Raw genomic sequence first — 24,869 nt, 5'->3', positions numbered from 1 at the left:
TAAGGACTCTAGGCCAGTTTAAAGACTTTAGACCAGTTCAAAGACTTAAAACTAGTTTAAGGACTCTAGGCCAGTTTAAAGCCTTTAGACCAGTTTAAAGACTCTAGGCAAGTTTAAAGCCTTGAGACCAGTTTAAAGACTTAAAACCAGTTTAAAATGACTTTAACCCAGTTTAAAGCCTTTGGACAAGTTAAAAGACTCTAGGCCAGTTTAAAGACTTAAAACCAGTTTAAAGACTTGAGACCAGTTTATAGACTCTAGGCCAGTTTAAAGACTTTAGACCAGTTTGAAGACTCAAGGCCAGTTTAAAGACTTTAGACCAGTTTGAAGACTCAAGGCCAGTTTAAAGACTTTAGACCAGTTTAAAGACTTAAAACCAGTTTAAAGACTCTAGGCCAATTTAAAGACTTTAGACCAGTTTGGAGACTCTAGGCCATTTTAAAGACTTTAGACTAGTTTAAAGACTCAACAGACCAGGATGTAAACAGGGTCAGAGCTGTCTGTTGAAGTGAATTTTTTTTTTATCTCATAAATCCTGCTGCAGTAAAACAACCCTCTCTTCATACCAGAAACTTTAACAACAGGATGGAGTGTGTGTTTGTGTTTCAGAGATGTGATGGAGTGTGTGTTTGTGTTTCAGAGATGTGATGGAGTGTGTGTTTGTTTCAGAGACATGATGGAGTGTGTGTTTGTGTTTCAGAGATGTGATGGAGTGTGTGTTTGTGTTTCAGAGACATGATGGAGTGTGTGTTTGTGTTTCAGAGACATGATGGAGTGTGTGTTTGTGTTTCAGAGACATGATGGAGTGTGTGTTTGTGTTTCAGAGACATGATGGAGTGTGTGTTTGTGTTTCAGAGACGTGTCTGTGGAGCTGCCCTTCATCTTAATGCATCCTAAACCTGTGGAGCCCCCGGTGTCCCGCCCACAGTCAGGTGAGTCTGATGAAACAGGTGAAGGTGTGATCCTGACTCTAGAAGAATCCAGACTGAGGACTTTAAACGCACTACTGCTGCACCACGCGTTACGTAACTCTCCAGTCTTGTCCCTTTTCTTCATGCACTGAATCTCCATGGAGACGAGAGTCAGTTTCCTTGGCAACAATGGTATGACATACTAACGTGAGTGTGTGTTACAGCTGTGCCAGAGATGGACCCCCCCATCGACACCAATTTGATAGAGTTCGACACAAAGTGAGTACCACGTCTTCAGTTCTGGATTTATTTAAAGCTGAACTTCACACCTGTGAAATAGTGACCCACTGAATACAGCGCTGACACCCACTTTTGGGTCTGGATCCCAGTCCCAAAAAAGTTGGGGCGCTGTGTCAGATGAAAATAAAAACAGAAGTCAGTGATTGTCAAATCTCACATTTTATTCACAATAGAACATTAACAACATATAAGATGTTGAAACTGAGACATTTCAGCATTTCATGAAAAACACTAGATCAAAATTGCAATTCCAGCTGAAATTGCATGAGGATGCTGAGAGCTGAATTGTGGAAGAACTGCTGAAAATAGCCAAAAAGTGCAAAAATAGCTGAAAATAGTATAAAATTAGCTGAAAGTAGTTTAAAAGTAGCTGAAATGGCATTCAGGAGCTGAAAAAGCATAGATATAGCTTAAAATAGCATTACAATAGCTGAAAATAGCATAAAAGCTGAAGAGTGTAATACCTGATTTGTGAAGAATGTGAAATCATTGCTCAAAATATAGAATTTTAAAAGCAAAATAGTTGAAATAGTATAAAAAAGTTTTTTTAAATAGCTGAAAAGAGCGCAAAAAGCTGAAGAGTATGATTGTAAAATAGTGAAAATAGCCCAAGGAATGCCAGAGTTATGAGGAGTTGAAGAGAGTGCAGATTTGTGAAAATTTGCCATCTGCTTATCGTTGTTAAACAAAGTTAAATATTTTAAAAATTCTAAAAGTGGGAAATGAGAAAAGTCATAGCAGTTGAATGACAAAAAAAACTGAATTTTTTAAAGTTTAAACAGTGTCGATACGACAAAGTATGAAGGAGGAGATAGCGGACACGGAAGAATAATAATGATAAACAAAAGGGCCGATGCGAATATCGATAGTGTGGATGCTTACTCAGCATCCCCACTAATTAGCTCAGAGAGCAGAGACAGAGATGTCTCCTGGTGCTTAAAAGTTTAAATCTCCATCCTGACCTGCAGACTCTTCTGATTCATTTATGGTCGGGCAGAGTCGGGCTGCACAGGTCATCTAATCGCAATTGTGATGTCAGGCCGTGCAATTACAAGATTGCACATAAAGCTGCATTATTCTGTTATTCTACAATGCCTGCAGAAAGGCCTCAGTTTGCAGTAGTGCTTCTGTTGCATTTCATAGAAATACCTTTATTTTGAAAATAGGAAGACTCTTGTAATTTTTGAAAAATATGTGGTTAATGTGAAAGCAGTTGTATCAAAGTGTACTGTTCTGTAATGTTTTTGTGCTACTTATTATTTTTATGTACAGTAATGATTCCATGTCTGAGTTTTAGTTGATTTTTGTGTTTCTGTGTTGGATTTTTAGTTGTTTTTTGTTGTTTTTTTGCACGTCATGACATCTTCTCTGGTCCTCTCAGCAGCATCTCCCAGGACGACGACTTCGTCTTTGAGGACTTCGCCCGCCTGCGGCTCAAGGGCGCCGTGGACGACAAAGACGAGGACTGCTAGGAGCTTGCCAACCTCTTCATACGCTCGCTTCAAGAACCACCACACACACGCACACACACACACATACACACACACACACTGTTCACCTTACATTCCCCGGTGGAGGGGGTGGATGAGGGCACGTTTGGACGGAGGCCTCGCGTGGGGGCGTCGCTGGTGTTCTTCCTCTCTTGCTTCAGTCATTTCTTGCCGCCATCTGTCTCTCTGTTTCTTTTTTTTTTTTTTTCGCTGAAAAACTTGTAAAAGCGGAGCGGCTGCTGGACGGACGACGGGTGGAATCGTCCGGAGAACATGTGAAGGAAAAAAAGAAGCGTAGGAAGTGTTTTAAATCTTCTTTTTGAATGTTTCACCATCCTGTACAAACAGATTATATATTTAGAAAAAGAATCTATCTGTGTTCAGTGGTGATCGCCGTTTTGATTTCCTTTTATACGCTTTTTTACAGCGAGGCTGCGAGGGGAGGAACCACACAAACACAAACACACTTTAACACCGGCGACTCGATTTCACCAGCATCCACTTGCCCGCTCTCATCTCCGTCAACCTCCTCGCCTGTTTTCTTAATGGTTTCCATCGGCTGCATGTTTCTGTCGTTCTGCATTCATTCCTGCAGGTTAAAGAACTTTTCCAGCTGTGATCGAGTTTATGTCACACTTTATGAAGTTAAAAAACAGGCAAATCTCTGCTCAGTCGCCACATTTCAAACATAAAATGACATTTCTGACTCTTCTAGTACTTCCTTTGGTTCCTTAAAGTATAAATCATCTTAATTTCCATATTTTAAAGCTCTACTTGAAGCTAAATATGAAGGTTTGGGAGTGTTGTGCTCTTTGTTAGAGGGATGGGCAATATTTTTGAAATACTCAACAGTTAATTTATGAAATAAAATACTTGAAATGCACACCTCTAGTTCACTGAAATAATCCAAACGTTTATGGACTGACTAAAACTATCAACATTTTCTGTCCTTTTTATTTTTCTGTATCCTCAAACAAGCAATCTCTATTTTATCTGTCAAAACTCCCAAAGCTTTACAAAACTTCAGACATTTTCAATAGAAAGCTCAGAGAGGGAGAGAGAGCTCTGTGTTTGTAGTGCAAATATGCTAGCAACCTTTGATCCTTTAAGACATGAAATCCACAAATATTTGCACCTTTTTTTTCCCACAATATCAAAAAAGTTCCAGATTAAGGCTGAGAGTCACATCAGAGTTCATAGAGCTGGTTTGTAGATGACCGTCCTGCAGGCTCAACAATAAAACAACTTTTATTTTATCTAAAACAAAAAGTGCAGCACAAAGGCATCAAATCAAACCTGAGTACAGGAAGGGTTACATGCATTCAGAGTAGGAAAAATAGGTGCAAATATTGTCTGGATGTGCAGAAAAAGTTGGTAAAATGGGGCTTCTTGACTCAAAAATGACCTGCTGTTGTAGTTCCCATCCAGGCCCCTCTAGGGGGCGCCACAGATCTCTGGAGGAGGCACGAGGCTTTGTCTGCTCTGAGGCTGTCAAATGTTATTTTCAAAGATGTAAATTAGCTGACAGGATATGAGTTACAGACTTTATAGCAATACAGCAATAAGAGTTCTTCTTCTGCTGGCTTAACTAAGGAAAAGGGCCAGGAATCACTGGTCTGATAACAAAAAAAAATCTGATTCCAGGCTGACTTAGGAATTTTAAAGTGGCACAAAGAGGAGGAGGTTTGATGACTGAATGTAGGAACTATGTGAAAATGTTTTAAACTGTCATTTCTCCAACAGAAAGCTGTAATTTGTGTTGGACTGAAGCTGGTATAAGGCAGAATTCAAACTTTTAGCTCTGGACTTTATGGTGAAGTGGCTCAGACCTACACTCATCTAGACTCTGGTCCCCCTTCATCAGTCTAGACCTGTAGTAGGAGGCCTACAGGACTAAGTCATTAGTGATCTCCAGGTAAATCAGGTAACCTGGGGGTAAAAATCTCTTTGAGATCATAACCGATGTAAATGTCCTGATAACTGCAGCCTACAGGCCCACCTAGAGATTTAACGGACTAACTTTACCACATTTCCTTGATTTCTAAACGCTGCTATTCACTTCCTGTCCCCCATCTGACATGAGCGCCTCATTGAGATCATGTGACTGCAGACAGCCTACAAATGGTCAGTCTACACAACGATGGAGACGACTAACCGTGTTTTTAAACTCACATCCCTCATAGTTAGAAGTCAGTGTACCTAATTCAGTTCAGACCCCAGTCCTGGTCCAGAGCTCGTTTAGGCAGCTCTGCTGTAACGCTCTGTATCTGATGTAAACAATGCTAAACTGATAGCATAGATAGCGCTAGCATAGCCCTGGTTTGGCTTAGAGTAATAGGGATAAAGAGGAACATAGGCTGTTGGGTTAGAATCACATAGAAGCGTCTATTGCCCGATGTCACTGTGGTAGCGTCTTAAACAATAGCGTTCTGTACCAGCAGCTCCCTGAGTGCTTTAACTGTAGACGAGTCGACTTAACGATGTTAAAATTAGCTTTTAGCTGGATTTGAAGTCATGCAGAGGAACATCACTGGACAAAGAAAAAAAGAAAGACACAACGGTCACAGTTTGAAACTGTCTAAAAAGGAACAAAGTTAAATTCTGCAGATAAAGACCTCTGTATGTCACAGACTTTCAGCCACCACAACAGGAGCTCAGATATGACACAGACTAGTTCTAACTTCCTGGTGTGTCTTTAGGTTCCTGATTCGATTCTTTATTTCATGCCTCGTACACTTTATTTTGCACCTTTTGTGAACACGACTCTGATAAAAACATAAAAATAAGAACAAATCCTCATTTAGACTCTTAAAATGTGAGCAATAACTCCGATCACACTGGAATCGTTTCTCTAAACCTGCATCTGACCTCGAGTCTTTGACTTCAAGAAGACTGACGTCTCACCGTTCACGTCTCTCTAAACTCAATGTTTAATCCTCTTTTAACACTTTACAGCTTTTTTTTTTTATCACTTCCTCACTTTAAAATGTTTCAAACTCGACGCGGCTCGGCTCCTGCAGGTTTAAACTTTAGAGGAGGAAACACTGGTGGCTGTTTTTGTCTCATATCATCTCTCTGTTTCTAATCCGCCACAGAAAAACCCAGAAACTAATTAGAATAAAAGACATTCACTTTCAGATCCTGTTGTGTTCTGTAATCTTCATCGTGCCTTCTTCATCTCTCCGTTGCCAATAAGACTAAACCCATCGCCATGTCACCGTTTTAGTTTTGGGACTGAAAGCAGAATTCTACGTTTATAGGGTTATTCTTTATAACCAGAAATTGCAAAAAGCCTGAAATTAGACGGAAACAGAAATTTAATTGACTGTTTCTAATTTCTACCTTGAAAAAATCAATCATAGCGCCCCCTACTGTATCAGACTGTACAGAGCGGTGTTTCTGATGTGAAAGCAGACCAGCAGAGGAGAGGAAGGGGCAGCCGTGCTCGGGCACGGTATGAAACAACCATACCTTTTCCTCATGACTGCACTAATCCTACTGTGTTAATCTGGTTTCTGTAAAGCTCAAAACATCAGATATTTCTATTAGATTACCAGGAACTGATCCTGTTAATCATCCTTTTAAAGTACCGCCATCAAACAGGAAGTTGTAAGAACAGATCAAGTGTTTGACTTATGTGTCATAAAACTGTAGCTGTGTTCTTTAAACCTGCTTTAAGACAGGGTTTAATAACTGTACCAAGTTTTTAAGATATTTTCCAGTATCATTTGGATGTTTTTTTTTTCCAGTTTACTCTTAAAATGTTAAAATTTTTCACCCTAGAATTTGAACTTGACCCTCTTTGTTTGGCTTTTTCTTGTAAATAGTTGCAAATTTATCTCCTTTTTTGTGTGTTTTTGCCCAACAAAAATATGTTTTTTAAAGTATAATTAACCAAATTGAAGATATCTGAAGTGCCACGGGGAGGTTTTACCGCCAATAAAAAACAGAAAGCGAGACATGTAATGTAGGAAAGTCCAGACAGGATATGCATCCGTAGACTTTCTTGTGCCCCTAATTTGGGCTGGTTCCTCATGTTCTTGATGTGTGACGCTGTAGTTTCCTCAGGATCCATGAAACCTGCTGTGGTTTCACTCTAACTGGTTATGGCGGCGTTTGCCATTTTATTGCCGTTATGTCGCTGCAGATTGCTGCACAAACGCCGCGCTGCACAGACATTTCGTGGGAATTGCTGGTAACTCACTGTCACGTGAAAAACATCCTAACAAGATAAATAAGTCCAAACCTCAACAAACATCTCAAATTTCCTCGTTGTCGTGGAGTAAATTAGATTGCATGGATGCATGTCCTCTCTGGGCTACCATCGAGATCCATTAAACTCAGCAGCACCAGTGTTTCCCGTAGGTTCTCCCTCACCTCGTCACCCCTCCTCCTCCTCCTCTTCGTCTTTAATGTATGTTCATCTGACCTCAGACATGTGAAGGACTTCATCAGCCAGACTTCTATCGTCCTGGGTCAGTGTTCTTCACAGACATCAGATTTTAAATCCGAAAAGAGAAATCCAAAACCAAGAAACAAGCTCATTCCCAATCACTGTTTAAAAGTAGGAAAATAAAACATGGAAAAAAAACGGCCCCTTACCTTTCAGGCAGTTCAGATTAAACGGGAATCAAAAATTTAAAGAAAATGAAACAGATTTAATTTTCTGTTTCTTGTTTTTATTTTTCCAAAATAAATGAATAATTGAAACATTGTTTGTTTTTCATCTGATTGTTGTGATAAAAAAAAAGATCAATGAATGGAACACTGGTGATGTAACATTCTTTTTTCCCTTCATTTTTGACCTGTTACAGGTGTGATGTTGCATCACCAGAATTCTGTTCTGTGCTCTCTTATTTAGAACACAAAAACGATGAGATCAGAAACCACCATTTTTGGTATTCAAATAAAAATGAAAAATCAGAACAAAAAAATAAATTTTTTTTTTTTTTTTTAAATTCCCGCTGGTCCCTGGATGTTCTAGACAGCTCAGAATAAACTGGGAATCAAAGAACAACAACCACAAAAAATTCTGTTTCTCTTTTGTCATTTTTATTTTGTCCTTTTTTGTAGAAATCAGTAAATTTAAAAAGGTTGTTTTTTTAAATCTGATTGTTTTTGTGTTCTGATTAAAAAAAAAAAAAAGATCAAGGAATGAAACACTGCTGACATAACTTTCTTTTTTTCTGTGTGACTTGCTGCAGGCATTGTGAAAAAATGAATGAGAAAAGAACGTTACACCACCAGTAATCCATTCTTTGATCTTTTTATGATAAGAACACAAAAACAGTCAGATTAAAATGAATAATTTTGGATTTTTTTCTTTTGTTTTGGATAACGTGAACCATTTTTCATCTTCTGTTCTTTCTTTCTTTATTTTTTTAATTTATTTTAATTTCATACAAACTCCTGAAAACACTGAGAGCTTTGAAAACAAACATGGAAAAATACTACTGGGATATTTTAGGCCGTTCAGAATAATTCAGAGTTAAAAACAAAACCGTCTTCGTTTTCAGTTTCTCTTTTTTGCTCTTTTTTAGTTGACGAAACAGTGATGTAACAACATCTACAGAACACACATAAAAGAAAAAAGAATCTTACATCACCAGTGTTCCATTTTCTTAAATCTTCTTTTGGTCAGAAAACAAAAACAAAACGTTTTCCATTTATTTATTTCATTTGTAAAAAAATCCGAGCAGGTTTTTCCATGGTTTTTTCCTGCTTTTAAACCGTGATTGTGAATCCGTTTCTTGATTTCAGATTTCTCATCTTGGATTAAAAATCTGTCTGCTGTAAACACACTGACCGCCCTCTCGCTCTTTCTCTCCGTTTTCATTCATAAAAAAATTAACGGTTTAGAGGAGCAGTGAGCGTTTTCATCATATCTTTCTCTTAAAAACTTTCCCCACCTAAATAAAAAAAAATCCCGGATCAACATTTCAGCCGACACCAGAGCACTGCACTTTGATTGGACGAACCCACATTTCTGCAGACGTTTGTTTTTTGCTGATTTCAGGAGACGAAGAAGACGAATGTTGATCTTTTCTGATGCTTCTGAAAATGTCTGTTGTGTTTTGTCAAGTTTTTAGACTTCACTCAAACTTTGATTTTTGTTTTTATTTTGATCTAAAAACTGCCAAACTCCCCTCCCTGCGTCCTTCGCTCCGTCACCCAGAAGTGAAGAAGAAACAAACTCAGCATGTTTTAAACTCTTCGGTTTCTTTCGGTTTCGTTCCAAGCAGTGCTGTGAATCGTACGAGCTGTGATTCTGTCCTTATTTTGTCGTGCATATGTGGGGTAAACTTTGCTAAGTGTGAAAATATTTTGACAAGTGCCACGCCCCGGCCTGTGCGATGCTTACCATAATGTCTATAAAAAACAGGCAGTGATTTTCTGCTGGTGGCGCCGTCACCAGAAAAGATAGTCTGATTATTATGCTTCTGATTATTATTATTATTATATTATTATTATTATTATTATTATGGTGACTATTATTACTTCTACTGTATCATCATTGCGACCATGATTATTCTCATAATCATTTAAGAGTCTATTGTTTTGCCATGTATTTTTTATTTTGAGATTTTTATTTTAGTTTTCTTTTTATTATTAAAGGCAAAATGAACTAACAGACTGCGCTTATGTGACTTTATTCTGCACTTTCTTTTTCTATGAACACCATTTCCAAAAAAGCTAGGACAGTGTCTTAACCCTTGTGCCCTCCTTGGGCATTTTTGGCCATTTTTCTCAACTTTTTTTTTTTTTTTTAATATGTCATCATTTTGTCAGTTTTACAGCTTGTGGCATGAATTTTTACAGGAACTTTTCTATCTAGTAAAATTTGTGAAATCCAACATGTTTTACTCTTAAATGTCATTCATACTCAATGATTTTTCTACCCTCTTTACACCTTCAAGGCCAAAAATGTACATGTACAAAAAACTGGTATTAAATCACAAGGTATCAGTATTTTTTTGTACTTTTTTTTTTCATAAATCTCTGAAACAACTTCAAACTTGCTCAAAACTAGCAAACATTCAATAATTTTTAAGATTTAACCCTTTAAATGCCAGTTTGATTATTTGAAATATTTTATTATTTTACTACAAAAAACAAAGCGTGAATTTTTTTTCATAAAATTAATGGTGTAAAGATGGAGCTTTGGTGCTGATGAGAGTTTTGGATGGGTCAAAGATTAGCAACAAAATTTATTTCATTGCATTTGTATTTTTTATAATATTTTATAATATAACGGGCAAAACTACAAGAATATGGTGCATGGTCCTACAATGAGTAAATGGTTGAACCTGGTGGAATATGGTAAAAATATCAAATTTCACTGGAGTTCTTCACATTTAAATGCTGACATTAAAGAATGCATGATTGTACTGCAATGACAGTGAGATTAAAAAATGTGGTTTTAATGGAAGTTGATGAGGGCATTTTTGCCTTGAATGTCCAGAGGGTATTTCTGACATTACGTAAAAAAATATTAATGCAATCAAATCAATTTTGTTGCTAATCTTTGACCCATCCAAGACCAAAGCCCCATCTTTCTACTATTTATTATATGGAAAATAATTCACTTTTTACGTTTTTGCTGTAAAAAATGAAATATTTCAAATAATCAAACTGGCATTGAAAGGGTTAAAATTCTGAGAATTATTGGATTTTTTTTGTAGTTTTGAGCAGGTCTGAAGTTGTTAAAAAGATTTATGAAAAAAAAAGGTAGAAAAAAATATTGATGTATGCTGATTAGTGGCAGTTTTTTTTACATGTACATTTTTGCCACAAAGTTGTAAAGAGGGGGCCTAGTGTTAAAGCTGGCACTACAAGAAAAATACAAGTGCAATCAAATCAATTTTGTTGCTAATCTTTGACCCATCCAAGACTCTCATCAGCACCAAAGCCCCTTCTTTCCACTATTAATTTTATGGAAAATAATTCACTTTTTGTGTTTTTTTTGTAATGAAAAATAAAATATTTCAAATAATCAAACTGGCATTTAAAGGGTTAAAATCTTTAAAATTATTCAATGTTTGTTAGTTTTGAGCAGGTCTAAAGTTATTAAAGAGATTTATGAAAAAAAAGTAGAAAAAAATTTTGATCTATGCTGATTTAATGGCAATTTTTCTGTACATGTACATTTTTGCCACGAAGGTGTAAAGAGGGAGTAAATTTGAGGAGGGCACAAGGGTTAAATGTGAAATCAGAAAAATTTTGAAATCCTTTTAGCCCTATTTTCAACTGAAATAAGCACAAAGACGAGACATTTAGAGATCCAAATATTTTTTTTCTGAATTTGATGCTTACACGTTCCAAAAAATTTAGGACAGGAGCAATCAGTACCTGTTTGACACCCAGGAGTGGACAGGCATTCATTACAGTCACTGTAACTGAGTAACTTTTTGTGAACTTGTACTTTTTCAGCACTTTTAAAGTGTTTTTATTCAGAATAACAATAACGTGCCTGATAGTAAGTGAATGTAGAGATTAAACAGGTTCTATCAGACAGAGGAGATGAGGAGAAACTCAAGGTTCATTGAAGAAAACCTGCTCCTGACCAGGATAGCCTCAAACACTCTGCTTCTTTCATGTCAGAGTTAGCAGACTCAGGGTTAACAGACTCGGCTTAATGAAATAGGCTTTTTTTTTTTTGCAGTGGTAAGTTTATTTCCCCAGAATTAAAAATGACAAATTCTGGCACCATGAAACCCCCACTAAAATCTAAATGTTTATCTCTGTTTTAATGCCAACTTGTGATCAGATGTTTCATTCTGATGCCTGTTTAATGTTTATAAAACATAGATTTTTACAAGGATTTTTCCTTTAAAGAACAGAAACAGCTCAGGTTTGATTTGAACAAACTTTATTGTAAATCAGTGAAACGTCAGAGCAATCCGTCTGCAGACTGGGAGCTCTGGTCTGCTCCCAGTCCAGGTAAAACGCCTCGGTTCTTCTCCTCTGCAAATTAAAGTTCTAGAAAACTAAACCAACATGATCTGGATCAGTTTGTGATGAACAGAAGCGACTATCGATCCGTTTTTAGGGTTGTTAATAAAAAAAATCAGGGGGTCGTGGAGTCATGTGTTCATAGAGCGTCGTAGTCGTCATCATCTTCGTGTTTCCTCTTCAGAGACTCTCCTCCGGAGTTCTGAGACACCATGTTGGTGGTGATGAGGATGTTTTTGGAGCCAATCAGAGATGGGTTGATGAGGACGTTGGAGACGGCCGGCGTAGATGGTGTCGCTGCAGAGACGAGAAGAAAAAGGTTAAATTTTATGTTACAATAATTGGGGCCTTAAACGTACAGATTGATTACTCTACATCGGACTAATCTAGTCCCACTGGATCCTCTTAAATCCATGTTAATGTTTCTGTGTTCACTGAAAGCCTGGTCACAGCAGAGGACGTGATTGGCTGAGCAGAATGTCATGTGACGTCTGCTACTGTAAAGACAAGAGAAGCTGCACCATCTAGACTTCTGTAGAAAAGCATCAAAAGCTTCTCATGATTTATGGTCGGTCCATAAATTTGACTTTTTGATTTTTCTTCCAAGCGGGGAGGGCTGGTGTTGGTTTAATCCCTGACGTTAAACTGGTATTGGATTTAAAGTCAAATAAAGAACTGGGAGGGAGCCGGGCCTTACTGGTTTTGGTGGTTGCCGTCTGAGAGGGTGGTGGGATCTGTACGGTGAACCTCTGACCTGTCAGAGACACGGGAGCGCCCACTTTGGTGGTGACCGACTGAACAGATGGCGTCCCTGCAAGGAAAACAAACTGGTCAGCAGTCACACATGGACTGGTTTAACTGGGACGAAAACCACAGCTACAAACTTAGAATCAGACCTCAGAACCATTGTCAAGCGTTTGAGTGGCCAGTTTAGACTCCTACAGAAAACAGAGACTACTATAGAGGAGAGTTCATGTGTCTGTAGCGCCCTCTACAGGCTTCATTTTGCATGACATGATAACAGACTCACCGAGGGTTGGCGTGCTCGGTCTGCTGGAGACAGCGCCGACGCTGAGGCGTGGCACAGATATCCTGCTGGCAGACGACGACACCTGGAAGAACGACAATATTCACATCATTGATCTGAGTTCCACTTAACCGACGAAGAGCAGAACTGAAGAAACGAACGGATCGGATTATTTTTACCTTCTTCTGCAAAGATTTGAGTCTGTAGTTCGGCGCCGTCAAACAGTAGCGGTCTGGAGGAAGTCGAGGTCCGGTGTATGGTTTGATTAGCGGGAGAGGAGTCTGATTTTTCTGTCTGGCGACTTCCAGAAGGAACTGAAGACAGAGCAGAGGATGAGGGTGAAAAAACAGAAAAGGACCAAAAGCTGACGAAGGCTCAGACGGCAAGGGCAGGTTCTTACGTCTCGTGGTGGCGGCGATGTGAACGACTGGTCCATACGGCACTGAATCGCCAGTTTGATGTCGTCAGCGTCCACGTTGGACTTCTTGGCGTGTGTGGCGTAGATTTTGGCGTCTTCGATGATGGTCGTCACATATCCTGACCACAGAAACAGCAGGTCAGGATGATATTTTTAAATTTGTTTTTTGTTTTTAAAGATTTATTTTTGGGCTTTTTCGTTCCTTTATTAGAGAGAGAGGACAGTGGACAGAGTGGGAAACAGGGAAGAGAGCAGGGAGAGACATGCGGGAAACGGTGCCACAGGCCGGATTCGAACCCGGGTCACCTGTGTACATGGTGCGCGCCTTAACCACTTGACTACAGGCGCACCCTGATATTTTTCATTTTTAAAGCTATTATGAATCATTCTCAGTGTCTTAACAAACGTCTCATTTAGAGATGTAAAGGTGCTGCTGTCTTACTGTAGGTGAACTCCAACATCTGGTTGATGACTCGAGGCTCGTACTCTGTGATCCCCATGTCCTTCAGGATCTGGATCATCACCTGAAACATACAAAGAACATCCGTCAGACAAAGGAGAGTGTAACGTATGTGGAGCTGAACGATGAACAGCTGACCAGACCGGCCCAATGCTTCTAACCGATGATAGAAATAATAACGCTCTGTGATCAGAATAACATTCAAACACACACATGCTGAGATAGGGATAAAAATATCAATGTTTGCTTTAGTGCAGGGGTGTCAAACTCAATCAAAGCAGGGGCCGGATTCTGGATTCAGGTCTAACCTGAGGGTCTAACAGGGTCAACATTTTAACCAGAAACCATCAATCTCATTTCACCAGTAATAAAATATAAATAAAGTGCTGATGATAAATGATTTTGAAAAGAAAAAAGAAGAGTTTAAAGGCTCTAAAAATGTGAAAAGTAAATGTATTAGTCTATAAAGGTCAAAACATGAAATTGAAATTGAAAAATAATGTTTTAAAAAGGCAAACATATAATAAAGAAAGTCAAAATCATGAGTTTAAAAGGTCAAAATATGAAATAAAATCTGTAATCATGAAATTAAAAGTAAAACATTCAAAATTTTAAATTGTGAGTCTAAAAGGTCAAACTATGGGATTATGAAGTCAAAGTTTGGAGTTGAAAATATGAGATAAAATACAAAATAATTAGTTAAAAAGGTCAAAATATGACTTAAAATTTAAAATGATGAATCTGAACGTTCTAAATATTATATAAAAAGTCAAAATTATGAGATGAAATGCTCAAATTACAAAATTAAAAGTCAAAATCCTAAGTTTGAGTCCTAATTGTGAGATGCTAAATTGAAAATGTGAAATTAAAACACAAATAAATCTATTTTCCCACATTCCTGACTTCTTATCTAAATATTTTTACTCCTTATTTTTTCAGATTTTGTAACCTAACAAGGAAATCTTAAACCATCAGGATAAGTTCACATTTTTATACTTGAGGAAATCTGCAGACCTCAGACTGATGGGCCAGTTAGAACAGAAATATCAGATCATCTTGTGGGCCATGGGGCCGGATTTGGCCCCCGGGCCTTGAGTTTGACACCCCTGCTTTAGTGCATGCTAAAGACTGAGGGCTTCAACTTCGACACAGTTTACATAAAACTTTAAAATTCATGGAAACTCAAAAAATAAATAATAATAATAATGAAAAAAGAATGCGATAACCATAACCATGAATGCAGAACTGTTGGCCCTGCCTGTAACTCCACAAATGTAGTCCCACATCTGAACATTATTTTCAGCCAATATTGGCAGTAAACACTAGCAGAAATGTTCCTGTCTGGCTACACTGAAAATTAGCTTCCTTAGCTAATATCTGCTAATACTGATATCATGCAAATATCTTTTATCCCTCATTTCCACAAACCACCACAATCACTGTGAAATCACACAATAAACACAAGTCAACAAGTCCACGGCCGTATCTACTAGGGATGCACAATATTATCGGCAGTATATTCTATCGGCTGATAATAAAATTTACGGCGATATGTACGGCCGATAATGTGACGTCATAATTAAGCACACTCGATGGCGATGGACGTGCACCAACAACAAACTCAACATGACGGCTGTGTGGGAGAAGTTTGATGTGTGTGAACAAGACAGCAAAGTTGCTGTTTGCATCGTTTGTAAAGTACACGTGATGCGAGGAGGAGCTCGGCAACATGCCTTTCACACTACCAGTTTAATTCTGCATCTAAAAAACGTCACCCTGATGACTACAAGGAAAACTCGTCAGCAGCCTCTACTTCAGCCATTCAGCAAAGCTAAAAAATACAGCAGCAACCATCCAAAGGTAAGGAGCTGAACATGAAAATCATTGAATTTATAGCTCTTGATATTCAGCCTTTCAGCGTGGTAGAATAAACGGTCTTCCGTGGGCTAATGATGCATTTACCTGAACTGCCAAACTTTGTTTCCAGTCATGTAGAGAAGCTCCTCATTAAAGCTAAACACATTAGCTTCCCACAGATATATGGACATAAAGTGTCCGTCCTTTTAGCATGTTGAGCCTCACTGCCTCTGTGGATAGAAGAGGATTTCTCTCTTAAAAAGCCTGTCCTACACTCACAGGAGTGCAGTTGCAGCCGCTTTTGATAACATGCTTCGGATATGGAAAATAGAGAAAAAGAACATGGCAAAAGCAATGACGGACTTCTGTGTGCCGTCTCCCGTGAACACTCAAAGGTGCACGAAGGTGTCTAGCATTGGAGATGTGGGTGTCACTGTGTTGTTACAGAGCTGTTTACAGTGAAATGCCCATTAAACTTGGTTGCTTAGTTAATTCGTGCTGTTTAAAGCAGAATCAGGAGAACTACTTCAGATGAAGTTTTATTTCTGTTCATCTTGAGTCTCAAAAATGTAAAATCATAATTAAGCTCTGAACTACAGCTAGATTTTTTGCATTTAAGAATCTTTTTGTTGTTATTTAAAGCACTTTGTCAGAAGTATCTCAGGGAGCCATCCTGCAAACTGGCTGAGTAATAGGGCTGCAACAATTAGTCGACATAATCGTTTATGTCGACTATAAAAATTAGTCGACACAGAAATTCAAGTGTCGACGCATCGTATTACTGTTTTTGTTGTTGGTAAAATCAAATACCGGCCTGTAAAAACTCATCTGTACTTGCAGTTCACTACTCAAAGAAGAGAGCCAGCCTCACACCAGAACATGCTGAGATGCTCACGTTCCTGCACTGCAATTTAAAGAAATTATAATCTATTGTTCAGTCACTAGGGCTGGAAGTTTGATTTGTTTACATTAAGCTTTATTTGGACTTTTGGACTTTGGATGGGCAATTTGCTTTATTTACTTTTATGGACATACCAGTCCCTTTAAAGAAAGCCATCCTTTAGTTATTTGTAACCTGCAAGCCAGGTGAACTGCTACTATTTAAATTGCTACTATTTATGTAAAATGAGGATCCAAAATAGTATGCCAAATAACCGCGATTAATCGACTAATCAGAAAATTTATTGATAGATTAGTAAACATAAAAAATAATCATTAGTTGCAACCCTACTGAGTAATAAGGGCAATCAGTCTAAATGTATAAGCTATTTCTTTTTACACTGTGGAGCTCAGTGTCAGCAGGTTATTTTGTTGCTTTTTATGTCCTCAAAGATGCAGATGACTTTGGCTGTACTGTTTAAAATACATGTAACATGTAATGCACATGTAACCCAAAGACATTACTCTAAGTTTTTAAGTAGTGTATGGCTGTGTTTGAAAAACAAAAACAATATATCCTCCATTTCTGATAGAAATCAAATGTTTTGTCTGTTTCTATGATAGACTACCAATATTTTTAAAAAATTGTAGTCCGGGATGGAATTGGTGTTTTTTACAGTGGAAAAAATGTAATTAAATATCGTTATCGGCCAAAATGAGTTTTAAAATATCGGCATATCGGATATCGGCAAAAATCCAACCTCGTGCATCCCCAGTATCTACATGTATAAGAGGTTGGAATCCAGTGTCTTGCTGATTCTGCTGGAAGAGCACTGGGATCTGTTATTAACAAACTGAAAATATGCAATGATATCGGCTATTACACCTTCACCCAACTCTATGACGCCTGTGTATCCCCTGTTTTAAACTACGCTGCTGGGGTGTGGGGCTTTAAAGACTATAAAAATGAAAATGCTATACAGAACAGAGCTAAACGATGTTTTTTCGGGGTTCACAGATTTGCTCCAATCCCAGCTATTCAGGGCGACATGGGTTGGGCACCAGGTGTAATTCAACGTGAATGTGACATGATTCGATTGTGAAATTGATTGATCAAGATGCCGGAGGACAGAATCAATAAAAGAGTATTTTTACGGAGTAAAGTAAATAATTCTCCATGGGCTAATGAAATTTATTCCATTTTTGAGGAGGTGGATATTTCATATATCTACAAGAATAATTTATGTTGCAATGTTAATTCACTGAAAGAGAAGCTCATGATTAAGTTTGAAGAAAAATGGCGTGAACATGTTCTGTCCAAACCAAAACTAAGTACGTATGTGCTGATTAAAAACACATTTATGCCTGAACTGTACATTACATTTTGACTATCTAGAAGCCAAAGATCCTTGCTAGCACAGTTGAGGTCTGGTATCCTTCCTCTGGCTATTGAGATCGGTCGATTCAAAAAATATCCCCAGAGAAAACAGGCTCTGTGAGCTGTGTGATTCAGGAGAAATAGAAAGTGAGTCCAATTTTATTTTGCATTGTACCAAATATGATGACTTCAGAGAAGTATTGCTTCATGAAATGACTTGCCAAAATCCTGAAATTCTGCAGTTGACTGATGAGCAAAAATTGGAACGGTTGTTTAAGTTTGACGTGTTTAAGCTTGCTAATTTTGTCTCAAAAGCCTGGAAAAAAAGACGAGATACTTTATTTAACTAATTAATTAATTTTTAGTTTGTCTCCATCTTCCCTTCTGTCCTATAATGATGAGAGAACTGCCATGCACTCTGATCCTGGTTTTGTTTGAATTCTTGGGGTCATGTAAGCCCATGTGGGCTGGGCATATGATTGTATGTATGACACAATAATAAATTCAAAACTTCAAACTTGTATAAAACAAGAAGAAAGACAGCATACAAGAAAAAACACACGACGAAGAAGAGAACTAAAGCCGGATGTTACAGCTGTGGAAGAAAACTATCACAGAACTAACAGCATCACAGATGTGTTGATCATTGAAATCTGATGTGACTGTAAGGACATGCTTTACTGTATTTATCTATGTCTATGTGATTGTTAGTTGATGCACATGAAGTTGAAGAAATGATTAATAAATACCATGTAAAGTTATTTGTTGCTCACATGTGATAAAGTGAATTCTTCTGCAGCCAAAAATGATCTAAAATATTACAGCTGGCTGTCAAATCGGACAGTAAAATACTTCAACAGAATAATTTATAACATGCAAAAATTTAAACTAGAAATAAAACCTTTATTTATCACGTCTATGGGTCAAAAAGAGGATGCTTTAGCCATGTCGGCTTCATTCACCACGGTTACTAATTTCACCATAACACCTACAGTTTAATTTTCTTTGCTGCCTTTAATTCCCGCTGTCAAACACTCAAACCCACCGATTTAAACCAGCTAAAAATCAACATAAGCTATCGCGACTATAAACCGACTGAAATGTCATAGACCCACGGTAAAAACCGGAACGAGTCACTCGTGTTTACTCCAGTTAGTAACAGGCTAGGCTAACGTGCTAACCGTTTGCAATTGTTTTGAACGTTAATGTAGCGCTAATCTTAGCTGCCATGCTAACAAACGTTAGCAGCTACACAGAAATCAGCAATTTTTTTCTTAGTATTATTTATATAAAATTAACTCCCAATGCCAGACGAAAAGGAAGCAAATAAAGTCAAATGCGGTATTTTTAATCGTTACCTGAGCATCTTTAGGGATGGTTTTCGGGGCAGACATTTTGCTTTTCCCTGTAGCGCCTTCACTTCTTCTTCTGTGGTTGACAGAGAGGAACTCCACCTATGAGTTCACAACGACGCCTGGTGGTCGGAGAGGGAACTATCATGGATTTATCAGCAAATCTGGGATAAAATGGCAGAAATATTAGTTTGAAAATAACATTTATCATTTTCCTATGAGCAGGGGCGTAGCACAGGGTGAAAAAGGGTACTGATTACCCGGACCCACAGTAGGAAGAGGCTCTTGAGAAGCCCACAATGAAAAGGGAGATTTTATTTACTTTTCTTATCATTTAGTGCCATTGTTGAATCAAAAGTGACTAAATGAATCGGTCAACAGACTGAAATTTGTATCAAATAGAGCAGCGCTACTCAACCCCACTAAACCAAAAAGCCAAATTGTTGAAAAACATCTTTGCAAGAGCCAAAAATCTAAGAGGTGAAAAGTGGCAAAAATGGCTTAAAGTAGCAATAAAAATAAGTTAAAGGGGGCATAATGGTCAAAAAACAGCAAAAAAAGGGTGAAAAGGGGCAAAATCAGCATAAAAAGCCAATTCTAGGTGAAAAGTGACAAACTTGGGGGAGAAAAAGTGGCAAAGAAAAAAAAAGGACTGAAAGCGGCAAAATGTGGATGAGAAGTGACATAAAATGTGTCACAGATGGTAAAAATGGTCAAAAAGTGGTAAAAATAGGACAAAAATGAGTGGAAAGTGACTAAAATGGGCAAAAAACCCCAGCGAAGAATGGCAAAAATTGGGGGGGGGGGGAGTGGCATTTAGTGGCAAAAGGCAGCTTAAATGGGTGAAAAGTGGCAAAAATGGGGAAAAAATGCAAATAGTTAAAAGCAGGATAAAAGAGTCAAAAACTGGACAAAAAGAAGTGACAAAAGTGGGTTTAAGCAGTAAAAAATGATTAAAAGCGGCAAAAATACAAATAAGGGCAATGAAATTATACAGACAAATTTAAAAGTTGACAATTAAAGCCTTCTGTATAAGTGTGGGAAACAAACTGAATTATGTGACTGGCAATGGATAATTTCTGAGGTCATAGTTTCCTTTTCTTAATGTTTTCTAGGGGAATAAAATTTCAAATTAAGAAATAAAAGAGCCACACATTGAGTATCACTGAAATAGAGTAAAATACTATACTGGGGGAACCTGCTCCTCCCTTAGAAATGTCCAAATGGTCCAGCTCTGCAAAATAATGCAAGTCAGATTAGTAAAACTAATGTTCATAATTGGGGAAATTATGGTTCAAAACTACATTAAAATGCAGTGATATCTGTAAAAATGAGGCAACATTTGTTGCTTGGTAAGCTGGTTAAGGGGGGCCCGGTGTAATACTCTTTCTAGGGGCCCTAAATCCCTAGCTACGCCCGTGTCTATAAATCAATATCTGAAGGGATATATCTTTTAAATCTCATTGTCACCATTTTTCCAATCAAACTTTATTAACCCCTAAAGACTGAACTCAAGCCTGCTCTTGTAGACAGGACTGTAAGCTGTATATTAATGTAATAACACGAGTTGAAAAAAGCAGTTTTGATTGATGCAGAGATGCAGCAATAAGGAGCAAGACCAAAACGTTTGAATGTTTTAACAATAAAGAGTCTGCAGGGGGCGCTGCAGTAAAAATAAAGTGACCCAACACCTACAGGGCATTCAGAAAGTCTTCAGACCCTTTCACTTTTTTCACTGTTCTTATGTTCAGCCTGATGCTGAACATAATTGTAATTGTAATTCTCATTAATCTACACTCAGTGCTGAGATGTTTCTACGCCTTGCTTGGAGTCCACCTGTAGGATTTTATTTGAAGTTTGTTTGGTTTGGGTCTTAACATAGAGCCATGTGGAACCCCACACACACCTCACCAGAAATTAGACTAAACACTAGCTAACTGCACTGATACATGCTGTTTAGGTGAGCTCGCAATGTCTTCATTAAAAGGTCATGATGAGTCTTTAATGTTCATACATCTCTACAAGCCTTAGACCCACCTCTGACACGGACCTGCCTAAAGGTCTGAGCCCTGATCCTAAGTCCAGGGTCAGCCTTAAATGTAAATGAAGACATTGATAGTAAATAAAAACTTTACATCTGTGCTGATAAGAAATGTTGTGCGTGGTCATAAAAGCCTGATGACTGCTGTTCTCTACAGAGTTGATGTAGAGTCGAGGAGGAAGAACGAGCTGATTTACAGCTGCTCAAACAGCCGCCGCTCTCTTCTCATTAAAACGCTCAGGACTCAACGAAGAGCAGCAGGTTAAGAACACGGCTGTGATATCAGTGCTGTTTCTGTTCAACCTGTGAAGAAGTGTTTTAAAGTCATCACATGGCTTTAGTGATTTAAAAAACTCAGGAGACCACAGAGCCTGTTTCCATGGTGATTAATGCTGGTGCTCATTCTGATGCCATGTGACAGCTACAGCTACAGTAGCTACAGTAACTACAGTAAATACAGTAAGTACAGTAGCTACAGTAGCTACAGTAACTACAGCAGCTACAGTAGCTGCAGTAGCTACAGCAGCTACAGCAGCTACTGTAGCTGCAGTAGCTACAGCAGCTACAGTAGCTGCAGTAACTACAGTAAATACAGTAAGTACAGTAGCTACAGTAGCTACAGCAGCTACAGCAGCTACAGTAGCTGCAGTAGCTACAGTAAATACAGTAAGTACAGTAGCTACAGTAGCTACAGCAGCTACAGCAGCTACAGTAGCTGCAGTAGCTACAGTAAATACAGTAAGTACAGTAGCTACAGTAGCTACAGCAGCTACAGCAGCTACAGTAGCTGCAGTAGCTACAGCAGCTACAGCAGCTACTGTAGCTGCAGTAGCTACAGCAGCTACAGTAGCTGCAGTAACTACAGTAAATACAGTAAGTACAGTAGCTACAGTAGCTACAGTAACTACAGCAGCTACAGTAGCTGCAATAGCTACAGCAGCTACAGCAGCTACTGTAGCTGCAGTAGCTACAGCAGCTACAGTAGCTGCAGTAACTACAGTAAATACAGTAAGTACAGTAGCTACAGTAGCTACAGCAGCTACAGCAGCTACTGTAGCTGCAGTAGCTACAGCAGCTACAGTAGCTGCAGTAGCTACAGCAGCTACTGTAGCTAATGTAGCTACAGCAGTGTCAGTGAGGCTGCTGCTGATAAGAATGAACAGGGCCAATCTGGGGGCTCTCTGTTTATCAGATATTATGAATCGTGCAGGATTACGACGTTTCCAGGACTTAAAGTGTAAGTGAACCCCGGCTCAGAGCTAACTCCGCCCACCCCCGTAATTCAAAAAATGCACAGAAAGTGAACAGTTTGGTTCTGAGAGGAGGGAGGGGAAAAGGACGGGGCTTTGACAGTGACAGTGACGTCCCCTTGTCAGAGAGAGACGCAGAGTCCCACAGCACTGCTGCCTCATAGCCATCTTTTAAAGTGGAGGAGTTTTTCCTCTAGGGCCTCTGCTGTATATCATATTATATATTGTATGTCATAGATGGTGTATTATATCATGTCATTTATGGGATTCTTGTGTTTTGTTGAAAAATAATTCTTTTTAAACATTTAAACTCAGGCTGGTTGTGGTGAAAATAATTATCACAAATATTTGACCTACAATGAGATCATGATTCTTAAGAACAATCTCATGTTAATTTTAAGATTTTCTGATGTTGAAGTTAATTTTTCAAAGGTCTGTTTCAACCCTCAGCTACTGTGTTTTAACCTCTTCTATTTAAACTAACAGGACAGCTGCTGGGACACATTTTAAATGTTGGTAATTGTTGTCAGCCATGTCAGGTGAATGTAAAGGTGTTTGCTCTCCTCTAGTATGGAAATGTCCCGATGGAGGTTTTAGCAGATCCTGAAGGTCTCTTTGTTCTGACAGACAGACGCCTCCTCTTTGACTGTCTGAAGGAAGGAGACGAGGCTGCAGCTGACCTCTCAGTGACCTCCACTCTTCCTCTGTCTGTCTAACCACCTGACAGCTGCCGGGGTGCATCGGACTTCAGTAATAACTCAGTTTGTGTTGGTAGTTTTAGATGGATTATTACTGTTGAAGGAAAAATGGCAAAGATGCTAGAGAAGTTAAAAACTAATAAAAGTGTGTTTCATTTCTTCCCATACTTTCTGCAGATGTTTCTAGTTCTAGTGGAGTTTCTTCCTGGTTTCTAAAGATGATCTCGTTTAATCCTTGGTCTAAAGATGACATCCATCAAAGAACTGGAGCAAATACATCAACGGTAGCTACAGAAATTCAGCCTCAATAACAGCCTGGACCATGGGTGGGGGGAGGGGTGCTTTAGGGGGCTACAGCTCTGGATTATTCCTCAAAAATCATAAATAGTAGGCCAGAGTCCATCCAGTGGCTCCGGCCACCAGTCAGGGTCCAGACTTCAGCAAAGTAAGACCAGGAGGACCAAAGACTGACTGATGCTCGGATACCGGGAACACCAAACCAGTGAAAACCAGTGAACCCAACGTCCCATGAGAGAGTCCAAGTCTACGGTTGATCTCAGCCTCCACAGTCAGCGATTGATGGATTACGCTGAGATCTGCTCCACATCTTCCACACTCTCACCAGCCACAGACAGATTCTATGGCAGTGTCCCCAAAATACCCGGATCTTTGTTTTGGTCCAGGAGCCAGAGAGTCTCTATGTCTCACCCTCACTCAGCAGGACAAGAGAGAAGACGTCTACAGTCTCAGGGGTCCCAGCATCGATCTGAACACCACCAAATGACCCTCCACAGATCTGGGCCCCTGTTACCACCCCATTATCCAGTCCATACAGGTACTGAGGAGTGTAGGGGCTAAGACAGCCCTGCCTCACCCCAGAGTCACAGAAGTCAGAGGTGGAGCCACCTCACCTCACAGCACTCTCAGGACCAGGATCTGGGGCAGACATCAGCTGGCTTCCCTCAAAGCTCCAGAATCCTCCAGAGGTCATCTCTACTCACAGAGTCAACCACCGTCCAGAAGTCAGCGAAAGCTGCAGCAGCCGTCTGTTCAATTCCTGAAAACACTGAGCGAGGACCCGTAGAGCCAGGATGTGGTCTATCTCAGACCTCCTAGGTGTGGGCCTGGCTGCTGGTGGTGGATCACAGATCCATTTATTTATTTATTCATGTATTTATTTATGTAATTATTTATGCATTTATTTATTTCTTTGTTAATTAATTAATTAATTAATTGATTAATTTATTTCTCTGTTTATCAGTTTATTAATTCAAAAAGTAAAGTGTGTTTGTTGGAGACAGATACAGTATAAAGCAGCCATCCCATCACAGTGTTTATAGGGAATGTTGATGTAAACTTTTATAAAAACAGAAAGCTCAAACAGATTATGAAAAAGAGAGAGGGTGAACTGTGCACAATAGAGACAGCAAAACACACAAACAGTGAGCCTTACAATAATAATAATAATAAAAAAATAATAATAATCATCATCATCATCATCATCAAAATAATAATAACAATAATTATTATTATTGTTATTATTATTATCATAATTATTTTCATTGTTCTTATTATTATTATTATCATATTATTATTATTGTTATTTTTTATTGCTTTTTTGATTCTTGTTCATATTGTTATTATTATTATTGTCATTATTATTATTATTATTATTATTATTATTATTATTATTAGTCAAACAGAATCCTAAATGATGAAACAATGACATAAACAGTTTTCTTTTTCTAGAGAACCTGAAGAATCAGGATAGAGTCTGAAGAATCAGGATAGAGTCTGAAGAATCAGGATAGAGTCTGAAGAATCAGGATAGAGTCTGAAGAATCAGGATAGAACCT

At 38.5% G+C, this 24,869-nt stretch overlaps 2 protein-coding genes across 5 annotated transcripts in view; one reads left to right on the top strand and one right to left on the bottom strand.

Moving 5' to 3' along the window:
* LOC121518306 (arrestin red cell) overlaps window positions 1-9,334 on the top strand; it is a 47,470-nt gene extending 38,136 nt beyond the window's left edge. For 2 of the 4 annotated variants that reach the window (XM_041800538.1, XM_041800540.1), the window contains 3 exons: window positions 856-932; window positions 1,136-1,190; window positions 2,596-9,334. In XM_041800538.1, coding sequence (XP_041656472.1) covers window positions 856-932; window positions 1,136-1,190; window positions 2,596-2,683 — 220 coding nt within the window. In that variant the 3' untranslated portion in view covers window positions 2,684-9,334. Of the gene's footprint in view, window positions 1-855; window positions 933-1,135; window positions 1,191-2,592 lie in introns of all 4 variants that reach the window. The other 2 variants (XM_041800537.1, XM_041800539.1) reach the window with 1 other exon arrangement.
* Window positions 9,335-11,553: 2,219 nt separating this feature from the next.
* On the bottom strand, window positions 11,554-19,142 carry taf9 (TAF9 RNA polymerase II, TATA box binding protein (TBP)-associated factor). The gene is made up of 7 exons (XM_041801542.1): window positions 19,031-19,142; window positions 13,541-13,622; window positions 13,081-13,217; window positions 12,860-12,994; window positions 12,684-12,765; window positions 12,351-12,464; window positions 11,554-11,950 (listed from the first exon to the last, which is right to left on the bottom strand). The coding sequence occupies exons 1-7, from the start codon at window positions 19,064-19,066 to the stop codon at window positions 11,793-11,795; spliced, it is 744 nt and encodes a 247-aa protein (XP_041657476.1). The 5' UTR covers window positions 19,067-19,142; the 3' UTR covers window positions 11,554-11,792.
* Between the last annotated feature and the right edge of the window lie 5,727 nt (window positions 19,143-24,869).

This window comes from Cheilinus undulatus, linkage group 12 (assembly GCF_018320785.1).
Source record: "Cheilinus undulatus linkage group 12, ASM1832078v1, whole genome shotgun sequence".
Classification (NCBI taxonomy): Eukaryota; Metazoa; Chordata; class Actinopteri; order Labriformes; family Labridae; genus Cheilinus; species Cheilinus undulatus.
The sequence above is the reverse complement of the archived record's forward strand: the minus strand, read 5'-3'. Positions and strand labels throughout refer to the sequence as shown.

Coding starts and splice junctions, on each gene's coding strand:
- taf9 (XM_041801542.1), bottom strand. CDS start 19,066: ATGTCTGCCCCGAAAACCATCCCTAAAGATGCTCAG. Junction 12,465..12,683: donor ACCGAGCACGCCAACCCTCG/GTGAGTCTGTTA, acceptor TTTTCCTTGCAG/GGACGCCATCTGTTCAGTCG. Junction 11,951..12,350: donor GACGGCAACCACCAAAACCA/GTAAGGCCCGGC, acceptor TCGTCTCTGCAG/CGACACCATCTACGCCGGCC.